At 42.8% G+C, this 20,295-nt stretch overlaps 1 protein-coding gene across 1 annotated transcript in view; it reads left to right on the top strand.

Moving 5' to 3' along the window:
- The window catches only part of LOC128940680 (multiple epidermal growth factor-like domains protein 6), a 191,027-nt gene extending 171,524 nt beyond the window's left edge, over positions 1 to 19,503 (top strand). The window contains exons 29-38 of the mRNA XM_054282277.1: positions 1,429 to 1,557; positions 2,575 to 2,706; positions 7,609 to 7,737; positions 8,667 to 8,792; positions 9,226 to 9,354; positions 11,498 to 11,629; positions 11,945 to 12,073; positions 12,769 to 12,894; positions 15,378 to 15,506; positions 15,899 to 19,503. Coding sequence (XP_054138252.1) covers positions 1,429 to 1,557; positions 2,575 to 2,706; positions 7,609 to 7,737; positions 8,667 to 8,792; positions 9,226 to 9,354; positions 11,498 to 11,629; positions 11,945 to 12,073; positions 12,769 to 12,894; positions 15,378 to 15,506; positions 15,899 to 15,978 — 1,241 coding nt within the window. The 3' untranslated portion in view covers positions 15,979 to 19,503. The remainder of the gene's footprint in view (positions 1 to 1,428; positions 1,558 to 2,574; positions 2,707 to 7,608; positions 7,738 to 8,666; positions 8,793 to 9,225; positions 9,355 to 11,497; positions 11,630 to 11,944; positions 12,074 to 12,768; positions 12,895 to 15,377; positions 15,507 to 15,898) is intronic.
- Positions 19,504 to 20,295: the final 792 nt, after the last annotated feature.

Below are 20,295 nucleotides of genomic sequence, written 5' to 3'. Positions count from 1 at the left end.
TCCGTGGGGTTGGGCTGGGGGTGCTCGCAGGGGTGGGTGCATGAGTTTTATAGTATTTTATTTTAATAAATTAAAAATGGAGTTGTATTTTTATAAGGTTTTTTTAAGGATAAACTGTCTAATTAAGAAATGATACTTAAATTATTTTTTATTTTTAACTTAATAACTAACTACTTGTGGTTTGTTATGTGCACTGTTTTGTCTAATTACATAATACCACACAAACCCATGAAGAAGAAGGTGAAGAAAGAGGACTAGCTTCTAGCCTAAAACTTCTATCTTGCTTTATATATATTACTATATATTGTAAATTTAGGCCCACTGACAAGGGGAGAGAATGATATATCTGACTCTATCTTATTAGAAGGCTAATTTATTACTTTATTATACTATATTATATTAAAGAATGCTATACTATACTATACTATACTAGAGAATACAGAACAGATACTTACTGAATGCTAAGATAATAATAATGAAAACTTTTGACTCCTTTCAGAGTCCCGACACAGCTTGGCCCTAATTGGCCAATGAGTTAAAACAACTCACACTGGAGTCCAATCAAACAATCACCTTGAGTAAAACAATCTCCAAACTCATTCCACATAAGCCAAACACAGGAGAAGCAAATGAGATAGGAATTGTTTTCCTTTTCTCTGAGGCTTCTCTCTGCCTTTCAGCTTCCCAAGAGAAAAACCTTGAGCAAAAAAGATCATGTTCAGAGAATGTAAATACCACATCTATATTCTAAATATATAGATGTCGCTGTAGAGCGCGGCATGGCGCAAAGCACCAAGGCTCCACCAGAAAAGTGTATAAGAGAGATTTATTATAGCAACATGTTGCTTTTATAATTTTTCAAGATATTTACATTTACTTAACAGACACATTCACTGCCCATTGGTCATAAAGAAACGAAGTTCTCAATAGGTGAACAAGGAGCCACGTCATTCTGTGAGCCAGCTAGAGTCTGTTTATTTTAACTTTCTCTCTTCCATCATGTTGTCATGGGGATAGCCTTGGTGTCTTCCTTGGGAGAGATACAGGACTTTCCTTATCTTCAGGAAGCCTTCGCTGGCTCACAAGAACAGCACAAAGTGCCTTTCCTACATATATATTCCATATATACTATATTCTAATTATATTTGATACTATAAATTACTGTATTCTAAAACTTTATCTGTTAATACTTTAAACTCTTAAGTTTTCCACCATGTGATATCACGCACTTCTGTTCAAACTCCACACCCACAATCCCAGTTCCATCATTCCATTTTGGAAGCCTTCCCCGCGCCCTCAGGTCTAACGCACAGTATTCTCTTGGCGGTCAGCGCCTGTTGGGGCAGCGAGTGTGACATTCTGAGTGGGCAGGGCTGCAGCGGGTGGCTCTGTCCCCTTGCTGTCCCTGATGGGTCGGTGTCCCCGCAGCCTGCCTGCCGGGCCGGTACGGCGCGGGGTGCGCGCGGCGCTGCCGCTGCCCCGCGGGACGGCCCTGCCACCACCGGACGGGCGCCTGCGGATGTCCCCCGGGAGCCACCGGCCACGGCTGCCACAAGGGTGAGTTCCTTGGCACACCTCAAATGCTTCCCTTCGTAATCTGTTTACGGAATCAGAATGTGGTGGTGTGGTGCCTGAGGAGGGAGGAGACACCAACGTGATGGGAGGGGAGATGGCCAAGGGTGCTTGTCCCTCACCTGGGTGGTTTGGCCAGCTCTGAGTTCTGTTTGGGCTGCTAGCCAGGGGCTGAACTGGCCCCAAATAGGCTGAGGATGTGCCAGTGGAGCCCTGCCCTGCCCACGGCCAGTAAAGCAGCAGCTCAGCTTCTGTTTGTCTTATCCTTGTGCTAGACTATCTATTCCTGCTCTCAGAGCTCGTGGAAAGGACATTTTCTGCTTTCTTAGCATGGAGTTTGGTCCCCCAGAGCTGTATTTAAAAGCAGGCTCCTGTTTTGACCCCAGCTGCCACACCCTGATTTTGTTCCTCCCTACAAAACTTTGCCTGAGCCCTGTTTTAGCCAAAGGAGAGCCAGCAATAAATAAGAATTGAAAGGACTGACATCAGTGTCCATTATCCTCCACCAGAGGACTCTAAATGCTGACCCACAACCAGGGCAGCTTAATGGAAATGAGATGTAAGAATTAAATGTGGAAGGTCCAAAACCTGTAGGCAATGTGGCTGTCAGCAGGCAGAGTGAAACCTGTTGATGTTGATGTTTCAGCAGCTTTGCAAGTTTAAACTCTCTGCAAAACGCAGAATGTCTTTATCCACACGCCTGGTCCCTTGGGAGTTATACTGTTATTTTAGTCAATTTCACCTGACATTTCCCTATGATTTTTTTTCTAGTGACAAGAAAATTGTATCTGGCCCTTGACAGTTGGGCACAAATTGACTGAACAAAACAAAATCAAGCGTTCAAGTAACCCCCAAGTAAATGTAATAAATCCAAAGTCCCGCAGGAGAGCGTCATTCCGTAGGCAGGGATTTTATTTAATAAATTTCAGCCCGCGCTTTGTTTGAGCACTATATTTACCAAGACAAATTTAATTTATTGGCTTGCATTTCTTCTTCCCAAAGCTTGTCCAGCGGGCACGTATGGGCAGGACTGTCAGGGAGTGTGCCAGTGCTCTGCTGAGAATCAGGAATGCCACCCTGTCACCGGCCACTGCTCCTGCAGCCCGGGCTACCATGGAGCCCAGTGCCACCTCCGTGAGTATTTTTGGGGGTTTCTGCCTTTCTGAAAGAGAACTGAGTCTTGCAGGAACATCTGCTGGAGCTTTGGGTTCATCCGTGTCAGTACAGTGGTGACTGAGAGAAGTAGAGACTAATTATAATATGAAAGTTACAGCATTACAAATAAATTACAGTATAGGAAGTAAGCATAGATTGCGTTAATTTACACTGAAAAAGTAGTTGTATTATTGCAAGGAATTAATTTTTAAAATTTTTATAACTTTTTTTAATTCTAAAAAAAATTAATTAATATTGTTAGTTCAAAAATGTAATTAATTCAGTCCTTCAAATTAATTTTTAAGCCCACCAGATTTACCAGCTAAATTCTTCCCAATCTCAAGCCACGCTAAAGAATGTAAAGATCATTCTCTGCGTTGCATCTCTCAGCTACACCTGGATTTTGTGCAGCTCTCTCATTTCCAAATACCAAGTCCGAAATACTTCCCGAAATCTCTGCGTGCTCAAGTAAGGACAAATGGTTATGAGAAAACAACAAGCTGAAATTGGCAATAAATCCAAGTGATTCATAAAGTCCTTTCAGTTACAGAGCCTTCTGAGGAACAATCAAATTAAACCAACTGTTACTCTGGATTGAAAAATGGTGACTAGTGTAGAGGACAAAATGCCAATTGGCCCAATGCTCCATCATAAAAAAAATTCCCAGATCCACATGGCTCATGCTGGTATTTTAGGACATCTGTAAAGTTGTTTTTGGTGGAATGTGGCAACTGATAAGAAACATATACCAAAGCAGCCAATAAAAGAGACAGTTAATTACCTTTTTATTTACAACTTTAATTTTGGTTTTACTCCACGGCTTGTAGTAGTCTCATTTAGAGGAGAAAAAAAGGGAAAAAAGAAAAAGCTGTTGTCTTTCTTGCTCTGTTTTTGTCTCTTTGGAGAGTGCTGATTTCTCTTTCTTGGGAATCCAGCACAGCTCTGTTTGGCTTAATTGCCTTTTGGGGTGACAAAAGCCAGTTGTCGCATTCAGAGCTCTAGTAAGGGTTAAACCATTGTTTTATTCCTTGAGCAGAAATAGGAGAAAGACTCACTTTAGAGATGGGCCTTTGTATTGCCATCACGTCATCACAAGTTATTCTTTAAAATATAAATTATAAATAAAATACAAAGGATTGATCCTGTCCTCCTCTGTGCATCAGTTTTTGCTGTGAGTGAGATCGAAACCTGGCCTTCAACACTGGGGCTGGAGCCATCTGGATCCATTATACATTAGATTATAATAAATGTTGTAGTAAAGCAGTAGTGGAGATCAACTATTTAACAGGATCATTTTAAAAGACTTAATCATGGTCAGCCTATTACCTTTATGTAGCAATTTCTCAGTAGTCATTGCCTGTGCGTGTAGCACTAAATCTCTCATTACAGTAAACGTCCTCAAACTTACTTAGATACTAAAGGTTTTATTTCAGAATTTTAAAATTTAATGCTTAAACAATTACACTGAAGTTCTGATAGAAAAGATACAATAAGACTCATTGCAAAATAAAATCAGTTTTGCTGCATTCAGGGGGTATTTTTGCCGTGGATTTCTGTGTAGCTGGGGTTAAACCTAAAGCATATGATTTCATGGTGTTTTGTACTCTGACATTCCAAAAATGTACAGCAAATTCTTCAGCATGGGTTTGTTGGATATTTATTGGAGAAATAATGAAATGATGGAAGCTCACAGAAAAATACTCATCTATGTTGGTGTTTTTCCTGTTCTCCCTTGTGCCACTTGTAGACAGACACAAAAAATAGAAGGAGAACAGTTAATTGTGGATTATTTTAAGTTCAGATCAGTGGGAGGATAGATTGTGGGCCTGATTCTGAAGTGACTGACTGAAAACCAGAGATGGCTGGCGTGACTTTGGTGGGAATGCTCCAAGCTCCTGCTGTCCTGCCTGCAGGGAAAGCTGGGGCTGCTCCAGGGTGAAGAAGCTCTCGATGGAATATTAAACCAGCACAGGGAGCCGCTCCCAAACGGGCTCTGGTCCAGTCAACATGTGGTTGGATGCTGCTGGAAACAGTTCCTGGCAACTGTTGCTGTATTTATGAAAAAAAGGTTCAAGAAAGTATCTATAAAAGGTGTAGTTGGCTGGGAAGTCAAATTTCCAGGAGCCAAGAGCAACGGGGCTTTCATGTTCACAAATTTTGGAGTGAGGAGCTGAAAAAGTCTCTTGGCATGGTGCAGAGGAAGCAGACAAACTAGCAATAAGGTTCCCATCACTTGTCCATAACTTGGTGGATGGGCAGATCTACTTGTTAAAAGGAGTAAAAAGCAATAAGTAGTGGTGAAATTATTATTTTTTTTTAAAAGCATGGTATTTTTCTGTGACATTGACTGGGCTGGGAGTACCCAGAGCCAGAAAGATCTCACCAGCTTCACCCTCAGGCTGAAAGTGACAGGATGTGTCAGAAGGGATTATTTGACAATGTGATTTAATAGCATTGGTCAGAAAACCTCAGTGTGTGCAATTGCTATGGAAAGATTTAGGAGCTCTTGGTCATGACAAACCCACTCAAAGCAGAAGGAAAATCAGGAAATGAGGTGGAAATCTGGCTGCCACTCTTTTGTTCGTAGAAAAAACATAACTCAGAAGCGCAGGAAACTGTTAAATTAGAAAATGTCTTTATGAGATAACTGGTGGTGCAAGAATAGCCCTCTTTGCAAAGGCAGAGCCTACTGAAATGGTGGGACATGGTGCAAATTGCCCTCGTTATCTGCCTCAAAATTCTTCTGCAAAGTACTAACAGATGAGGTGGCCTTGTTATTGAGCATGTGCACGGTGCAGCAGCTGAACATGCCCTGCATGTGCTGCTCCTTCTTGAGCCAAAATACAGGAAATACTGCAAGGACAAAGAATTTGGGAAGGAGGGAATTACTGCATCCCTAGCATGGAGCAGCTTCTGCTAGCCTTGAGCTAAGGAATAGCTCTGAAAGCTTTGCCAGGGAGAAGCAGCATCTTTTGGAGTCTGGGAGACAGAATTTTTTTAAAAAGGCGAAAATCCAAATGATGACCAAAAGGAAAAGAAGGAGGAAAAGAGAAACTCACACAGAGTAATTAAATCATTGAATCTGGATGAGTCCTTCACTTGAAGTCCTGGTGGGAATGAAGGGGGTGTTGCAGGGCTACCTCCTTGATGCCAGGGCTTGCACATGAAACAGATTTTGCCTCCTGGCAGATGGAAGCACTGATGACAGAGCATTCATTGAGAAGAATCTGTGTTTGGGAAGGGCTGGGGAGAGTATCTGCACATTATAAAAGCGTGTATCTGCTTAGTCCTGAAGATCTGCTATCCTGGTTTGAGCAGAAGCCAAGGTTCAGTTTTATTTTAAAAGGCACCCCTTCAAAGCTTCCCATAAGCTCTCCCTCACTATTGAATAGCTCAGAAAAGCCAGAGATTTCTCCAGCCACTCAGGCCCTGCTTTCGTGCCTTTAGGAAAGACAGAATACATGAAGTTATTTGTGCACAGATTGCAAGGGATCTGTTGCTTGGAGACGTGAGCAAATATATTTTCAACCAGGTTTTCTAAAGTAGCCACAGACTTTCCTTCTGCCAGGGAAGAGAAGGAAGGGGCGAGCAAAGAAATGGCATTTGGAGGTAGTAGCACAAGTGGAACTGTTGGATGATGATCATGCTGCTTGAGCACCAGCTACTCCTTCTTCCACTACACTGGAAAATTAGGGGAATAACCTGCATTTCTGGAGTTCAGAGGTGGCACACTGGAGGCTCACTGGTGCCCCTGCCCAGCAGTTCTGCCCAGCTCTTCCCCTCAGTTCCAGCCAACATCACTAAAGATCATGCAGAAGGTGTAAAGTGTGGCAAATGCATTTACATCTTCCTGATCTTTTGTTCAATTCTCCTTGAACATTAGCTGTCCAAAAAGAAACCAGAAATCCTGACTACCCCTGGAAAACCTCTCCACAGACAGTTTGTTGCCATGTAACACAGGCTCAGCAATCCATCCAGGTGTGGTGATTCTCGTGGTTCTTTACAAAATACAGCTGTTTTGTTGTTTTGGTTTTTTTCTCAGAGAATTTCTGGCTTTGCATTTAAATAATGCTCCTGTCATATCTATCTTCTGAGGAGGTGTTCTGAAATTCTGAGTTGTTGTCATGTGCACATTTTCATGGTCTTCCATCCACAGGGTTGGAAGGGAAGTTAAAGCCCATCCAGTTCCAGTCCATCCACCTTCCACTATCTCAGGTTGCTCCAAGCCCTGTCCAGCCTGCCCTTGGACACTTCCAAGGATGGGGAATCCACAGCTTCTCAGGACAACTGCTAACAATGCCAGCTCCAGTTTGCAGGGAAGGAGTAGATTATAGAGGAAACAAACTTTCTCCAATTTACACATTTTAAGAAGACGTGACCTAACCTATGTCCATGGAACAGCTGCTAAAAGAGGCAGAAATGGCTCACAGCTTCTCACTGACTTGGACAAACCAGGTGGCTGCTGCCCAAGGAAGAGGGAGAATTACCCATCTCTCCTGTGTAGGAAGGAAACAGGGTGTACATTCATTTGGAACAGAAATCCCAAGAGGAAAACCTCTGTAGAATGGGGTTTGCTTTTTTTTTTTTGCTTTTTTTTTTGCTACTGTCACATCAGGGGAATGGGAGAGCACAGAGCCAGGAGCAGCAGCGCTCAGTCCAGCTCTCCAGGATTTGACAGTGCAATCAGAGCTGTCCCAAGGGCACTTTGTCCCAGGGAGCTACCTCCTCCTCAATGCCTACTACTGGCCCTCTGGAAGCGAATAACATTAGAAAAATGAAAATCAAACTTTGATTGAAAGCAACAAAGCGCATAAGGCATGAAATGCAACAGGCCCAGGAGCAACCTAACCTAATTGCTGGCTATTTTTTCTTTTAAAACAGGGTGTCCAGAAGGTACTTATGGTTCAAACTGCCAAAATCCCTGTAAATGCATGAACGGAGGCCGCTGTGACCCCGCGTCAGGAGCTTGTGATTGCGCTCCCGGTTTCATCGGAGCCAACTGCAGCAAAAGTAAGCCAACATTCATGTTCTGCTTCTGTCAAAACACAGCAAAGAGAATCATTTGCATAAGAGCTTGTCTGAAGAAAAACAGACAGATCCCAGCTACCTCTTCCTTGAATTGTAAATCAGGATTCCAGCTTTGTAAAAAAATCTCTTGCAAAATATTTTCCCTCACTCCTGCATGCATAGAAGCAAGGACACTTACCCCAGGATTACAACCTGCTTGCCCAAGTTTATTTCTAGAGCCAGCTCAGCATGAATTGCTCAAGTTCCTTCTTCCTGTCCAAAATTTCGAGGTTGAGAAATTATCTCAATATTTTGCTTCACACTATGGTGCCATTAGTTTCAATAAATGGGAAAAAGATCAAGTTTTGTCATGGCAAAACTGGTAAAGACTCCATGGCAACCCTACTGTTACTTCTCTGTTTCAGAGCTAAATGCTGTGGCTGAATTTCTGTGCTGCTTCCGAAGCTCTGGTCTCTGTGAAGTTCTCTTCAGCTTATTCACAGAGAGGCAATGTTTGAATGTTTGGCTGCCTATAGCTTTGCTCTTCATTGCTGGGCAGCATCAGTATTAAGGAAGGAAAGATGTTTTAAGCTGGAAGGATGAGCAGCTGATATTTCAGTTGTACATTAACCCTTCTGATAAGAAAGACAGTAAATATTCTGTGTGAAGTTATGGATTGCATTTATAATCACACATTTATTATTAATTATTATAATCACATTATAATAATGGGTTATATTTATAATTACAAGTAGTCTCAGAAGGTAAAGCAGTTGTGTCTTTGGGTGGGTTTTGGCTTCACAGTTGATGCTTTGAAGTGCATTAAGGGGAATAAAAACAAAGCCAGCTCTTCCCCAAAGATTGTAGCTATGTTAAAAATGAAAATTGCCATTGGATCCTGTGGGTGTTTAACAAATCCTGTGTTCCCTCAGCCTGCCCTGAGAGCTGGTATGGGAAGGACTGTGCCCAGCCCTGCGCCTGTGGCAGAGGCCAGTGTGACCCACGGACCGGCGAATGCGCCTGTGCCCCCGGCCACACAGGACCTGCCTGTCAGCAAGGTAACAGAGCAGCACCAGCTCACCTCCCAGGGGTGGCACATTAAAGTACCCAGCAAATAAACCCAGTGCCAGACATTGTTCACAGCCAGGGCCTTTGCTGATAAGGCTGCGGTTTGGGGCATGCAGCCTCTGTCCCTCCCCGCTCCATCACCCAGCCTAATCCTGCCCACACCTCCCTGCCACCCTCTGGGGCACTGGGCTCTGCAGGAAGCTAAGGGGATAGGTCAGGAAAGAGTGTTTGGGTGAAACTAATAATAATCATGGAAACTAATAATAATCATGGAAACTGATAATAATCATGGTGGTGTCCCACCACCCTAGGTAGACTCCAGTAACTGGGGATATATGTGTTTGTATTTATTCCCTGTCACCTTCATCCTTTCCTTGGGGTGCTAATTTTTGGGTTTTTTCAAACTTTGTTAATTCTCTGTAGTGTGTCCCCAGGGACAGTATGGCCCCAACTGCCATGGGAGGTGTACCTGTCAGAACGGTGGCATCTGTGACCACGTGGATGGCAACTGCACCTGCGGGCTCGGCTGGACAGGAAGATCCTGTGAGGAAGGTGATTTCCTGCTTCCATCACAGTGGATTTGTACACTCAAACTGGGGTTTGCAGTGTCCCCAGATACCCACAGACAAGGACAGTTTCAGAACTGCCCCTAGTTAGAGCTTCAAGTCTTTTTTTAAGGATAGTTTTCCTCCTGAGTCCTGCTCAGGAATTCCCTTGCACACTCCTTATTTCTTCTTTGCTCTGTTATTTCTTCTCCAGTCCAACTTTTGTGTTCTTTTGTCTATACGAATGTTGGGTTTTGTCTTCTTCCATGTGATCCTCAGAGCATGGAGAAGCCTGTCTTCCCCCTCACTGGTTGTGTTCTCTTTCATTTGACTCTGGAGTTAAGCTTCCCATGTGTAGACTTTCTAGATATTCTGACATCTGTCCAAATCAATTGAGATTGTCCTGCTCTCTCACCCTTACTCTCCATGACACCTGTCCCTTGTGCAAGACAAAGCACACTAACAGAATAAGCTCATTTCGTACTCCAGAATCTCTCCTGCCAGCCCTGTCTTCCCACAACTGTCCTGTCCATCTCCCAGAAACCATTCTGCATTTCTGTGTTCCTGTTTTTCTCTGTAGGTAAGAGATATCTGAACAGTTATGGACTTGAATGTTCAGGAAACAAGTTTACTCATATGAAATACAAGTAAATAGTTATAAGTACACATTCAAGACAAATGTCATCATTAAATCATAACTGCCATGGTTCAAGCCCTTCAACACCTTCCCAGATTCTCATTTACAGCGCTTTTGTCCTTGACACCTCAAATATTCACCTCAAACTCCATATCTATCTGTACCAAGAACTGGTTGTTACAGGGGAGTGTCCCTATATAAAAGTGTCATCTAGAAATGACACTTTTTAGCAGCATTCAGAGATGCAGCTGTTCCACTCTGCATCTGAGGAGACTCAGAGCCCTGCCGTGCATCTGTGTGCAGAGGAGGAGCAGGGAGGACAGGAAAGATGCAGCTGCTCACAGTCTGAGTGCTGTGAGGATTCAATGGGCTGTGAATGCTCTCTGGGCACAGCTCTAAAACATTTGCACTTAACCAATGTCTGGGTGACCTAGCAAAGGCCACCTGTGGTCATCTCCATTTGCCTGTTCCTGTAGTCACCCATAGTCTGAGTTGGGGCTGCCAAGGCTCAGCAGGATGGTGCAGGTAGCCCCACATGGAGAAGTGGATTATGGGTGTATCTCATAGATAAAACATCTCTAGAGTGGAGCACAGGAGGCAGACATGCACACACTGCATAAGGAACTGTGTGTTGTATCACTAGAGAGAGCTTCACTATTTATCTTCTGACAGAGGGAGTGAAATTATTGGAAAATTGAGTTTTGATCTCCACAGCAGTGTGGGTTTGAGTGTGTTGTGACTGGAAATCAAAGACAGCTAATCAGGCATCCTTTTAATAGAGCTTAGATATGATGTTCCTGGAAGATCCTGTCTGGCATTTGCAGGGTTCTCAGTCTGATTATTTGGACGGCCACGCTCGTTTAAGTTCGTCTGCCCAGATTCAAATTATCCCAGCAGTGGGAAGTTAACTTATTCAGAGATGATGCTGAGGTTAATTATATTGGCACAGTCCCTTCTGCATGACTTGCCTTTCAGTAATTTGAGACGTGTTTAGTTCTGTAAAGGCAGATAGCTCATTATACATGGACAGACTGTTGCTATGTGTGAAAAAGATCCTCCTGGTTTTATTAGGAATTTGAATAGTGTGAACTCCAATGATAACACAGAGGAGGAAAAGCTTCATGTTTTCTTTCACACTTTTTAAGTGCCTAAAAGAAAATATTGCTGTAGATAAAGAAAGAAAAAAGAAAATCTAATTTATGCTATTCACTACAAGGCTTTACAACACATGGTGTGGGTTCAGCATCGAGTCTGTGAAGAGAGAAATTGAAAAAGGCAGACTGTTAAAAGTGAGGAAATTGCTGTTCAAACATCTATATATCATAAAAGATTTCTCACCAAAGTATGTAAATGCATCATAGTTGTGCAGAAATCCTGTGTCTTCATAACAAATATTCATTGGTCTGCAAATTACTCTTTGGGTATCTTCCCTTGGCAATGCAGTCTATCACATATCAGCTTTTCTGGGTGAGGGCAGTGATTTTTGTCTGTTTTTCTGTCCATGTCCTGTCAGCAGAGTGCCTCCCAGGAAAGTATGGGGCAGGCTGCTCCCTGGACTGCCTGTGCCAGCACAATGGCACCTGTGACAGGTTCACAGGGTGCTGCAGCTGCCCCAGGGGCTTCTACGGACACTCCTGTGAGCACAGTAAGTGGAGGCACTCGGGGTAATTGGTAATAATTGGTAATAATTGGTAATTGTCACAGGTTTGGGGCTTCAGAGGGGTCAAGAACCACCTCACTGGTTCAGTTAAAATTTTGGCATGACCCAAATCATCCACCTCCTTCCAGATCTTGCATGTCTCTGATGCTGGGTGGTACAAGTTTAAAAGCCCATGGCATTATAAGATATAAGGATAAATACAATTTTTTGTTGGCTGCCAGGGAATGTCACAGAGAATACAGAGGATTTTAATGGTGTGTATGATTTTCTCCATGAACCTTCTTCACTTTAATTTTTCAGGGTGCCCCCTTGGATTTTATGGGCTGGGCTGTCTTCAGGCCTGTGCCTGTAAAAATGGAGCGAGCTGTGATGCAGTGACAGGACAGTGTCTTTGTCCTTTGGGTTACCATGGTGTCCTCTGTGAAAAAGGTACTGGTACACCTCTGATGGGAAAGAAAAAAGAAAAAGGAAAAAAAAAAGAAAATTAAAAAAAAAACACCAAAAAACCCCAAAAGCAGAACTCATTGTAAAAAACATCATATAATTACTGAAATATTTGTTGAGAGCCACTTCTTCCATATTTTGAGCTTAATGAATATCCTGAAACACTGAATTTGGGACAGATTTCCTGTTCTACAGCTGGGTGTTCCCATTCCCTTATAAATTAACTAATCTGGTTCCAATTAATACAGTGAAAGTCCTGGTCTCCGTGATGTCTTGCAGCAATGAGTTCCACATGCCATTTATTAAAAATAAGTCCCTTTTACTGATTCTAAATTTGCTTCTAAAACTCCAAATAAGTTTATTAAATAGGTGCATGTCAAACCTGTTGAGTGTTATGGAGGGGTCTTCTAGAGAGTTCTAATTAAAAATAAAAATAAGTGCCAACTACATTTCTGGGGCAGATTTACAGATACCTTTGAGAACTTAGATTAGACAACCCCAACAGAAGGAGAGCTCGTATAAATAACGTGCCCATTCCACTATGTTTGATTTCTTCATTAAACTTGGCATTTACACTTATTTCTTTTATGAGCTTTCCCCTGAGACATCCTGGGAAAACTCTGGGTTTGTTGTACATTTTGCCACTCAAACATGCATCTAAACTGTTCTCTTGCTGTCAGGCTGTGCCAGGGGCTGGTTTGGTGAGGGGTGCCAGCATCAGTGTGACTGTGGAGATGCTCCTTGTGATCCAGAGACTGGGAAGTGCCTTTGCCCACCTGGGAAGACTGGAGACAAGTGTGACATTGGTAAGGGCAATATTTTTAAGGGCTGGACTGTGAATTGTTAAACCACTCTGACCTGTTGGCTTCTGAATAACTGTGAAAGGACATTTGCTGGTGTTCAAGAACACATTGTTTGTAGAAAATTGCGCTTTGTGGTTATCGACACCTTTATCAGCAGGCTTGTACCTCTTGATTTAATCAATATTTAAATTGATATCCTGATAGGAAAACTGTTCATGGGTCAGCTGTAAAATGTCATTTGCCTTGAGTTTTGGAGAACACAGCACAGGAAGAATAGATCAAGAAACTTTTGCAAATGTAGTGGGGAGGACTCCAGAGGGTGCAGTTGGTCACCAGGGGCTCCAGTTGCTGTGTGCTTTGTCACACTGACACTTGTAACCCTTTTCAGACCAATGCAGGAGTATGTCCAGATCTGAATTTGATTCTCCTGAAATCCCCACAGACGAGGGTGTGGAGCTGCAGCAGCCCAGGGACTTTTAACCCAAATGTAATTCCCTCCTTTGCAGCACGGGCTGCACTTGGGCTCTGTGCTGGCCCACAGGAGCAGAATTCTTCTGTAACAAGGATATAAAAATAGGTGAGGAATTTTTCCTGTAGGTAAAACCAGCCCCACTGCTGTACCCTGGTGGGGTTGGGTGCAGGCTTGAGAGGCAGCAGTGGCAGATCCTGAGCCAGTCTCTGGTTACAGCTGTGGCTCTGATCAGAGCTCAGGGCAGGGTTGGACAGGGCTTGGAGCAGCCTGGTCTGGTGAAAAGTGTCCCAAGCCTGTGGATGGAACCAGGGGAGTTTAAAGGTCTCTTCTAACCCAGCTGTTCTGGGATTCTGTGATTATGATGGAGCAGTTTTAGGGTAATCACTGGAGTAAAAGGAATTGCAGTGGTTAAACTGAGAGTCAGAATTTGATCCCAATGCTGTGACAAACAAGATAAAAGGAGTGAACATCCATGTGCTGCTGTGGAGCTTCACCAGGAACCAAAATCCTCCTGAGCCCCTGGAGCAGAGGGGGAAAATTATTTCTCCTTTTGTTCTAGGATGGGGCAGAAATAGATTTAAGCAGGCTGTTATTAATACAAATTGCTGTGAGCTTAAGCGTTAGTGCAACTTGCAGAACTAAAATGGAAAATCGTTTGTTTCCCTCTGGGCAGTGTCCTGTGGTCAGGAAATGAATCTCTCAGTCTGCAGCGCTGCTCCAGTGGGAACATGAGCCACCCTCAGTGCCCACACAGCCCTGGGTGTCCCTGGGCCTTTCCAGTAAAACTTTAGGCAGAATTGGAACGCAAGGGGGAAGTTCAGCACCAAAAATGGGAATTGAGGTTTTCTTCCTCACAAACTCTGCGAGTCATTTTTATTTTTCTTAAATCAGCGAGGGTAACCCCCATCCATGAAAAGCTGTTATGGGGTAGGTTTTATTTGCATTTTTATTTTCAATTAGGTTCAGTTCATCTGTGATATAACTGTGAGCAGCTGTGACTGTGCAGCAGCCATAAAGATAAAAGGCCTGATTTTAATTTGAACTCTGGTAAAGCACCCATTAAACAGGCAAAATGTTAATTAAAAAAAAAAAAAGAGAGAGAGAATATAACAGACTTTTATGGGCGTTCTTTTTCTGTGGTAAATTAACATTGCAGACTTTCAAACAGATGTCTTAAATACACATTGTTATTAACATGAAAATGTGGTATTACATAAATTAAAATCAGGTCCAGAGGTGTTTGGGGAGACCTTTTCTCATAACATTTCCTAATTGAAAAGGCCAAGCTCGGAGCGCACGGGGCAAGTTCTCCCACGTGCTGGGGCTTCAGGGCTCAGCAGGACTTTATTTACCTGAGGGTGCTCGTGGGAGAAGGCAAATTCCCTGCTTACAGGGTTTTCAGAGAGGTGAGGGAGAGAGGGGCATTGTTTGCTGTGTGTTTCACACCCTGCCTTGCGACCCTGCTGCTCACTTTCCTTTCCTGCCTGTCCTCTGATGCTTAAAAAATTGCAGCGAGGATTTACCAGCCTAGGTATGAATGTATTTGCATTTGAAAGTGAGGTTTTTGGGTTTTATTTGTGGGTTTAATTTGCCAGGATGCAGCAGAATTGTGCAAGACATGAGTGTCTATAAAACGGATTAATTCTCAGTGTCACATTCTGTGAGGGAAAGCACGTACTGACAGCCCAGCCACGCAGGAGGGACAGGGGCAGGAGATAGTGTGGATCCAGGATGCTGACAGCAACTTTCCTGAGCAGATCCCAAGATGTTCTCTGTTGGGCTGTCAACCCCTGTTTTTACACCAGCAATGATTTCCATTCTGGGAACTCTTGGGGACAGCTGGGCTGCAGCTTGGGCAGAGCGTGTGGCAGACGAAACTCGACGACTGCCGCGCTTTCCCAAATGTCGTGTTTGAATGTGAGCAGATGTGGGTGTCTGAGCAGCTTCCTGATCCCACAGCAGGGGGAGGCTGCCAGGAGTGTTCCCCGTGCCCCAAACCCTCCTGTCCTTGCAGGGTGCAGGGCAGACAGGTACGGCCCCGGCTGCTCCTTGCGGTGCCAGTGCGGCGGCAGATCCCGCTGCGATCCCCGCAACGGGAGCTGCGCCTGCCCCGGCTCCTGGAGGGGCCCAGCCTGCACTGAAGGTAACCAGCCTGGGGTGCAGCCTTCCCTGGGGGGGAAAACACCTCTGGCTGTGCTGGTGGTCTGCTTGGATGGGAGGGTCAACTCGTTAAGTTGTTTGGGTAATTTCTCTTCTTAATGAAATAGAGTGCGGAGGGAAAGTTTCCTCTCAGTTGTGATGTAATCACAATTCCTCTTTTAGTTTAGGAAAAACTTTGGGAACCTTCAGATTTGGAGGTGTTTTATAGTTTTGCCTGCTCTCTGCCTCTATGAGGAGGCTGCTGTAAGTCCCTCCTCTACCTTCTTTTCAAGGCTGCCATTGATTGAATTATTTAAGTGTAAATTGTATAATCTATATAATATTTCAGTATTAGGTTATATGGACCTGAAACCGTGTTTCTACTTAATTCTCTAGGTGGCCCTCCAAAGCTTCCTTTTTATGAAGAACAAGCTCAAGAAAGAGGGAGTATTTTTCCAAGAGCTCTACAACAGTAACATTTGGACTAATAAATGAACTGTTTTATATGCACAGACGGTATTTGAATTTGGATATGAAAACAGTTATTCAATTCAGCTTGAATTGTACTGAAGTATTCACACTTCTTATGGAAGACTACAGAGGCCATTTAGTAGCTGGATCCTTTTAAACAGTTGAATCTGTTTCATGTGTTCATTCCTAGCCTCTTGCCCCTCCATTAATCTACTCTGGACATTCTTTCTGGTATTAATATAATTCATTTCTTGAAAGCCTGGACATGTTTTTAATCAGAGCAGCTCCAAAGAGTATCAGGATAAGCAGCATGTAACACATCACCATGGAATGAGCCACACTCCCTATCAGGGACTTTCTAAACCCACTTGACAACAAGCACCAAGTTTGAAGAGTATTCCACAGATTATTTCTCTACAGATTCATTGCAAAATCACATTGCACAGAAACTAGAGGGATTTATCAAGTTAATTCCTCTTTGAATAACGTGGTGTGTTCTAGAGAAGCATGCAGTCTAATTTTGAACTTGCAGCTGAAGAAGAATCTGCTACAATCCAACAAGAGTCCTCAACATGCTGTTAATTTATTTAAGAGCATCTTCTGCATTTCTGGTGTGGTTTGACTGATTGGAAGGTCTCTGTCTGAATCTGTCTTCCAAAAAGCGTGGTGTCATCTGCCAGACTCTCCTGGCACCCTGTGTTCTCACATCTTGCCAGATGAATTTCTCAGTGGGTTGTCAAGCCAAACTGTGCAGCACTTCTCATCAAACAGTATCTGCTAATGCGGAGAAGGTTTTATCTTGAATGGAGAAAGCAGATAGTAAGCAAGGAGAGATGCTTAAAGATACTATCTCTGGGGTTAGTGTTTGTATTGAGCAATTTGGTTTTTTTTATCAAGTCATCTCACAACAGTCCTGCTCCCGTTCAGGTGCTGGTGGCCACCTCATAGAGCAGAGACATTTTGGTGCTATTTTGTCTGTTTAGACAGGTTTTCGTTAGATATTGAACTATTTCATTATAAAGAAATGTATGTTCTGTATTTTAATATTCTGTTAACCAGACTAAAAGATTTCAGAGTGCCTCTTTATACCTCTCTTTAGGTTAGGAGATGCAAATCTGTTTAGTAACCACTTGATTCTGACTGTATCAAAAGTGCACTTAAGAAGGGGCATCAGGACCGTGGTAGACACAGAGTATGGGCAGTTCCAGCTCTTGTGCTGACACTCCATTCCCCACCAGAGCAAACTGCAGCTCTGCAAGAGCAGGGTTTTGTTTTGCAAGAGACAAAATGACAATAACTGATGGCAACTTGGGATTTTTGAAGAAGTTTGTTGTTGTGGTTGGGTAAGTGATGAGTTGGTGAAGCAGCATCCAGGAGGTTGGATGGGAAGGTGAGGTAACAATTTTCCCCCATGGTTCACCCCAGGGCTTAAACAAATCTGCAGTCAATGACTGTCCAGGCCAAAGCAAGTGGTGCTTGCTCCCCTGGGAGTTTATTTCAAATTGTCATCTATGGGAGGCAATACAGTTTTAGGAGGTGTTTTCCAACCTTTATGGAAGTCTTATTGTTGTTACTCATCACTTTGTAGGTATTGAAAGTAAAGGTATTTGTGAATGTGTCAAAATTAATTAACTAACTGTGCTTCCAGCCAGAAAATCACTGAGGCTGATGATGATCTCTTTTAATTTCTTCTGTAGAGCTCAATGAATGTCACTGGAAAGTTCATTCAATGTAAATGTGGCAAAATTATGGTCCCAGAAGTGTGTGACTCTCAGCAAGACAGTGATATTTTAAATGTTCTTTCAGAGGTGTGATGGCCTGGGTCTGATCCTACAATTGTGTGAGTTTGGGGCAGTTTCACTGAACAGGAACCTGTAAGGTAAATCTCCTGTAAGACAATGAGATACAATCTTAGCAACTGCTGGAGAAGAACAATTCAAGTTTAGCAGTTGGCATATTTTGGTCTTAGCCCTGCATTTACTGCAGAGCTAAACACAACAGCAGTGCAAGTGTCACACTGAACTTAAGATACTTTTTTTGTAGAATGATTGAGTGAGTAAAGCTGTAGAAAACCTCTGGAGGTCTGAGCTTCCCTTTAAAGCCTGATCAACTTCAGAGTCAAACGGGTCAGAATTTCATCATTCAAGTAAAATTTCAGAGATTCATCCCACCAAGTTTTGAATATCTCCAAGAATGGAGATCCCACCACCTCTTTGAACCTGTCCTAGTGGAGATTTCATTTTCTTCCTTTTTTTTTTTTTTCCTTCGGTTCCTAATCAGAATTTCTTCAGTTTCATCTTTGTTCCACTGCTTCTCATCCTTTCAGAGTGGATCTCTGAGGGGCCTTTGGCTTCCTCTCCCCACAGCCCCCGTGGGGATGTTGGCTACAGCCTTGGTCTTCTCTTCTGAGGACAGCCCATCCACTGGCCACATTCCAGTACCTCAGGCATTCCAGTTCCTTCCAGCTGCCCAGAGACTGGTGTGGTTACTCAGCACACAAAACCCTTTACACTGCTGTCAGACAGCAGAGTGTATCAAATGTACTGTTTTTCTCTTATTTTTGTAGATTGATGTGTGATTTGAGCAGCTAATCAAAGGGGGAACCTTTCTCAAGCCATATTATTTACACCCATGTATTCTTGTTTACATTTTCCACAGTACCTTGATAATAGAATTGTAAATATGTAGTATAAGGAAATAAAAGATTTTTGTATTACGTGTTTTTAAAGGATGTCACTGTTTTAGGTACATGATGAAACACATATTTTAAATGACTGATACTGAGTCTTTGCCAATGAATTAAGGGCCCAAGTTGATCTGCTTTGGGAAATATTTCAGCAAACTTTTCTTAAATCAAAAAATGCCAGTTCATACAAACCACTCTATATGCAATAGACTTTTTTATTCAAAATGCTTCTTAGCTTCTTTATGTTATTACCTTTGGAAAAGAAGTTCACTTCAGTGCCATCAAACAGACCATTCTGATTTGTGGCTCTGCATGACTTTTGTTCCAAAACAAAGCACAGTCATATACAGGTAAAAATCAGAATTAAATATTTCAAAAATGTTAAAAGACAAATTTTTATTAAGATAGTTGGAGTATCTTATCTTGGTTCTTATTTTTTTCATAAGGCAGAGAAAATGTTTACAGGATTTTGTTTTCTAGAAGAGCCACAACGTTGCATTATTAACTACTAATTAAGGAAGTTTATTTGCTTCTGATATTACTGTTCTGATTCTGCTCCTTACTACAGTTTAACAGATTTACCTAATTCTTTTCCTACAAAATAGTCTTTATTAGACAGGATGGAATTTTTAATGGAAAACTGACTAAATCAGCTTTTCCAGGGATCAATTTTGTGGCAAGTGAGTGCAGTTGCTACTAAATTAACACAACTCTGCTTATTTGCTTCATCAGATTCCAGTGGAAGAGTGTCAGGCTGATGCAGTCCTGAGCACAGCACTGGGGCTTGTTGAAAATGGAAGTGAAAAACTCAATGAAAATGGGGTTTATAGTTGAATTGATGTCCATCTTGCTCTTGGTGAAGGCCTTTGTGTTTCCCAGGAGGCTGAAGTTAATTACACTTCCTTGCAGAGAGAGCTCTGTGTATTTCTCTGATTCCTCTGCAGCGCACTTGCACGTGCAGATAACTCCTTTCAGAAGGACATTGGAATTATTTCAGCCATGCAGCTCCCGTGCCAAACCCCCCTCTCTTACCTTGTGAGCTCCAGATAACTCCAGCAGGAGAGGGAAGGAGCTGAGTGTAACTCAGTGGGCCCAGCAGAACCTCGCTCCCTGTGAATTCATGAAACCAGAACAGCATGTTTTAAGTTAGACTTCACTAACACTATCCTCATAGGAAAACAATCAGAATTTAAAAAATTCCCTGCTTCCCCTGCCAAAAATTATTATTCTACTTTTATCCTTTTTATGTTGAAGAACCATAGCTATTAAAGTTTGCCCAGATTCCTTGCCAACCATATTATTTTGATTGGCTGCAGGTTTCTGTTTGTGTAAGTAATAACCAGCACAGTGTCAGGAGTTGCCAACGGGACAAACATGGAAATAATACCTTCATGTCCTTCCCAGAAGAGGCAAAGACACATTTGGGAGCCATCGTGGCTTCAGTGTGCAGATCAAATGGTGACTCTGTTAGAATTCAGCTTCTTATCAGAGCCAAGTAAAGCTCAGGAACAATCTTTGAGAGTGCTGGTGGACCAAGAAGCCTCCATCCTCCCATTCTTGTGTGAATACTTTTATATTTAAGCTAGAAACCTCCTCAGCCCCCATTTTTTGAAGGACTTTCCTTCAGGTTGACCTG

Source organism: Melozone crissalis, unplaced genomic scaffold (assembly GCF_028551555.1).
Source record: "Melozone crissalis strain CALT ecotype California unplaced genomic scaffold, PUWL_Pcris_2 ptg000034l_1, whole genome shotgun sequence".
NCBI classification, from domain to species: Eukaryota; Metazoa; Chordata; class Aves; order Passeriformes; family Passerellidae; genus Melozone; species Melozone crissalis.
This window is presented reverse-complemented; position numbering and strand designations above follow the sequence as displayed.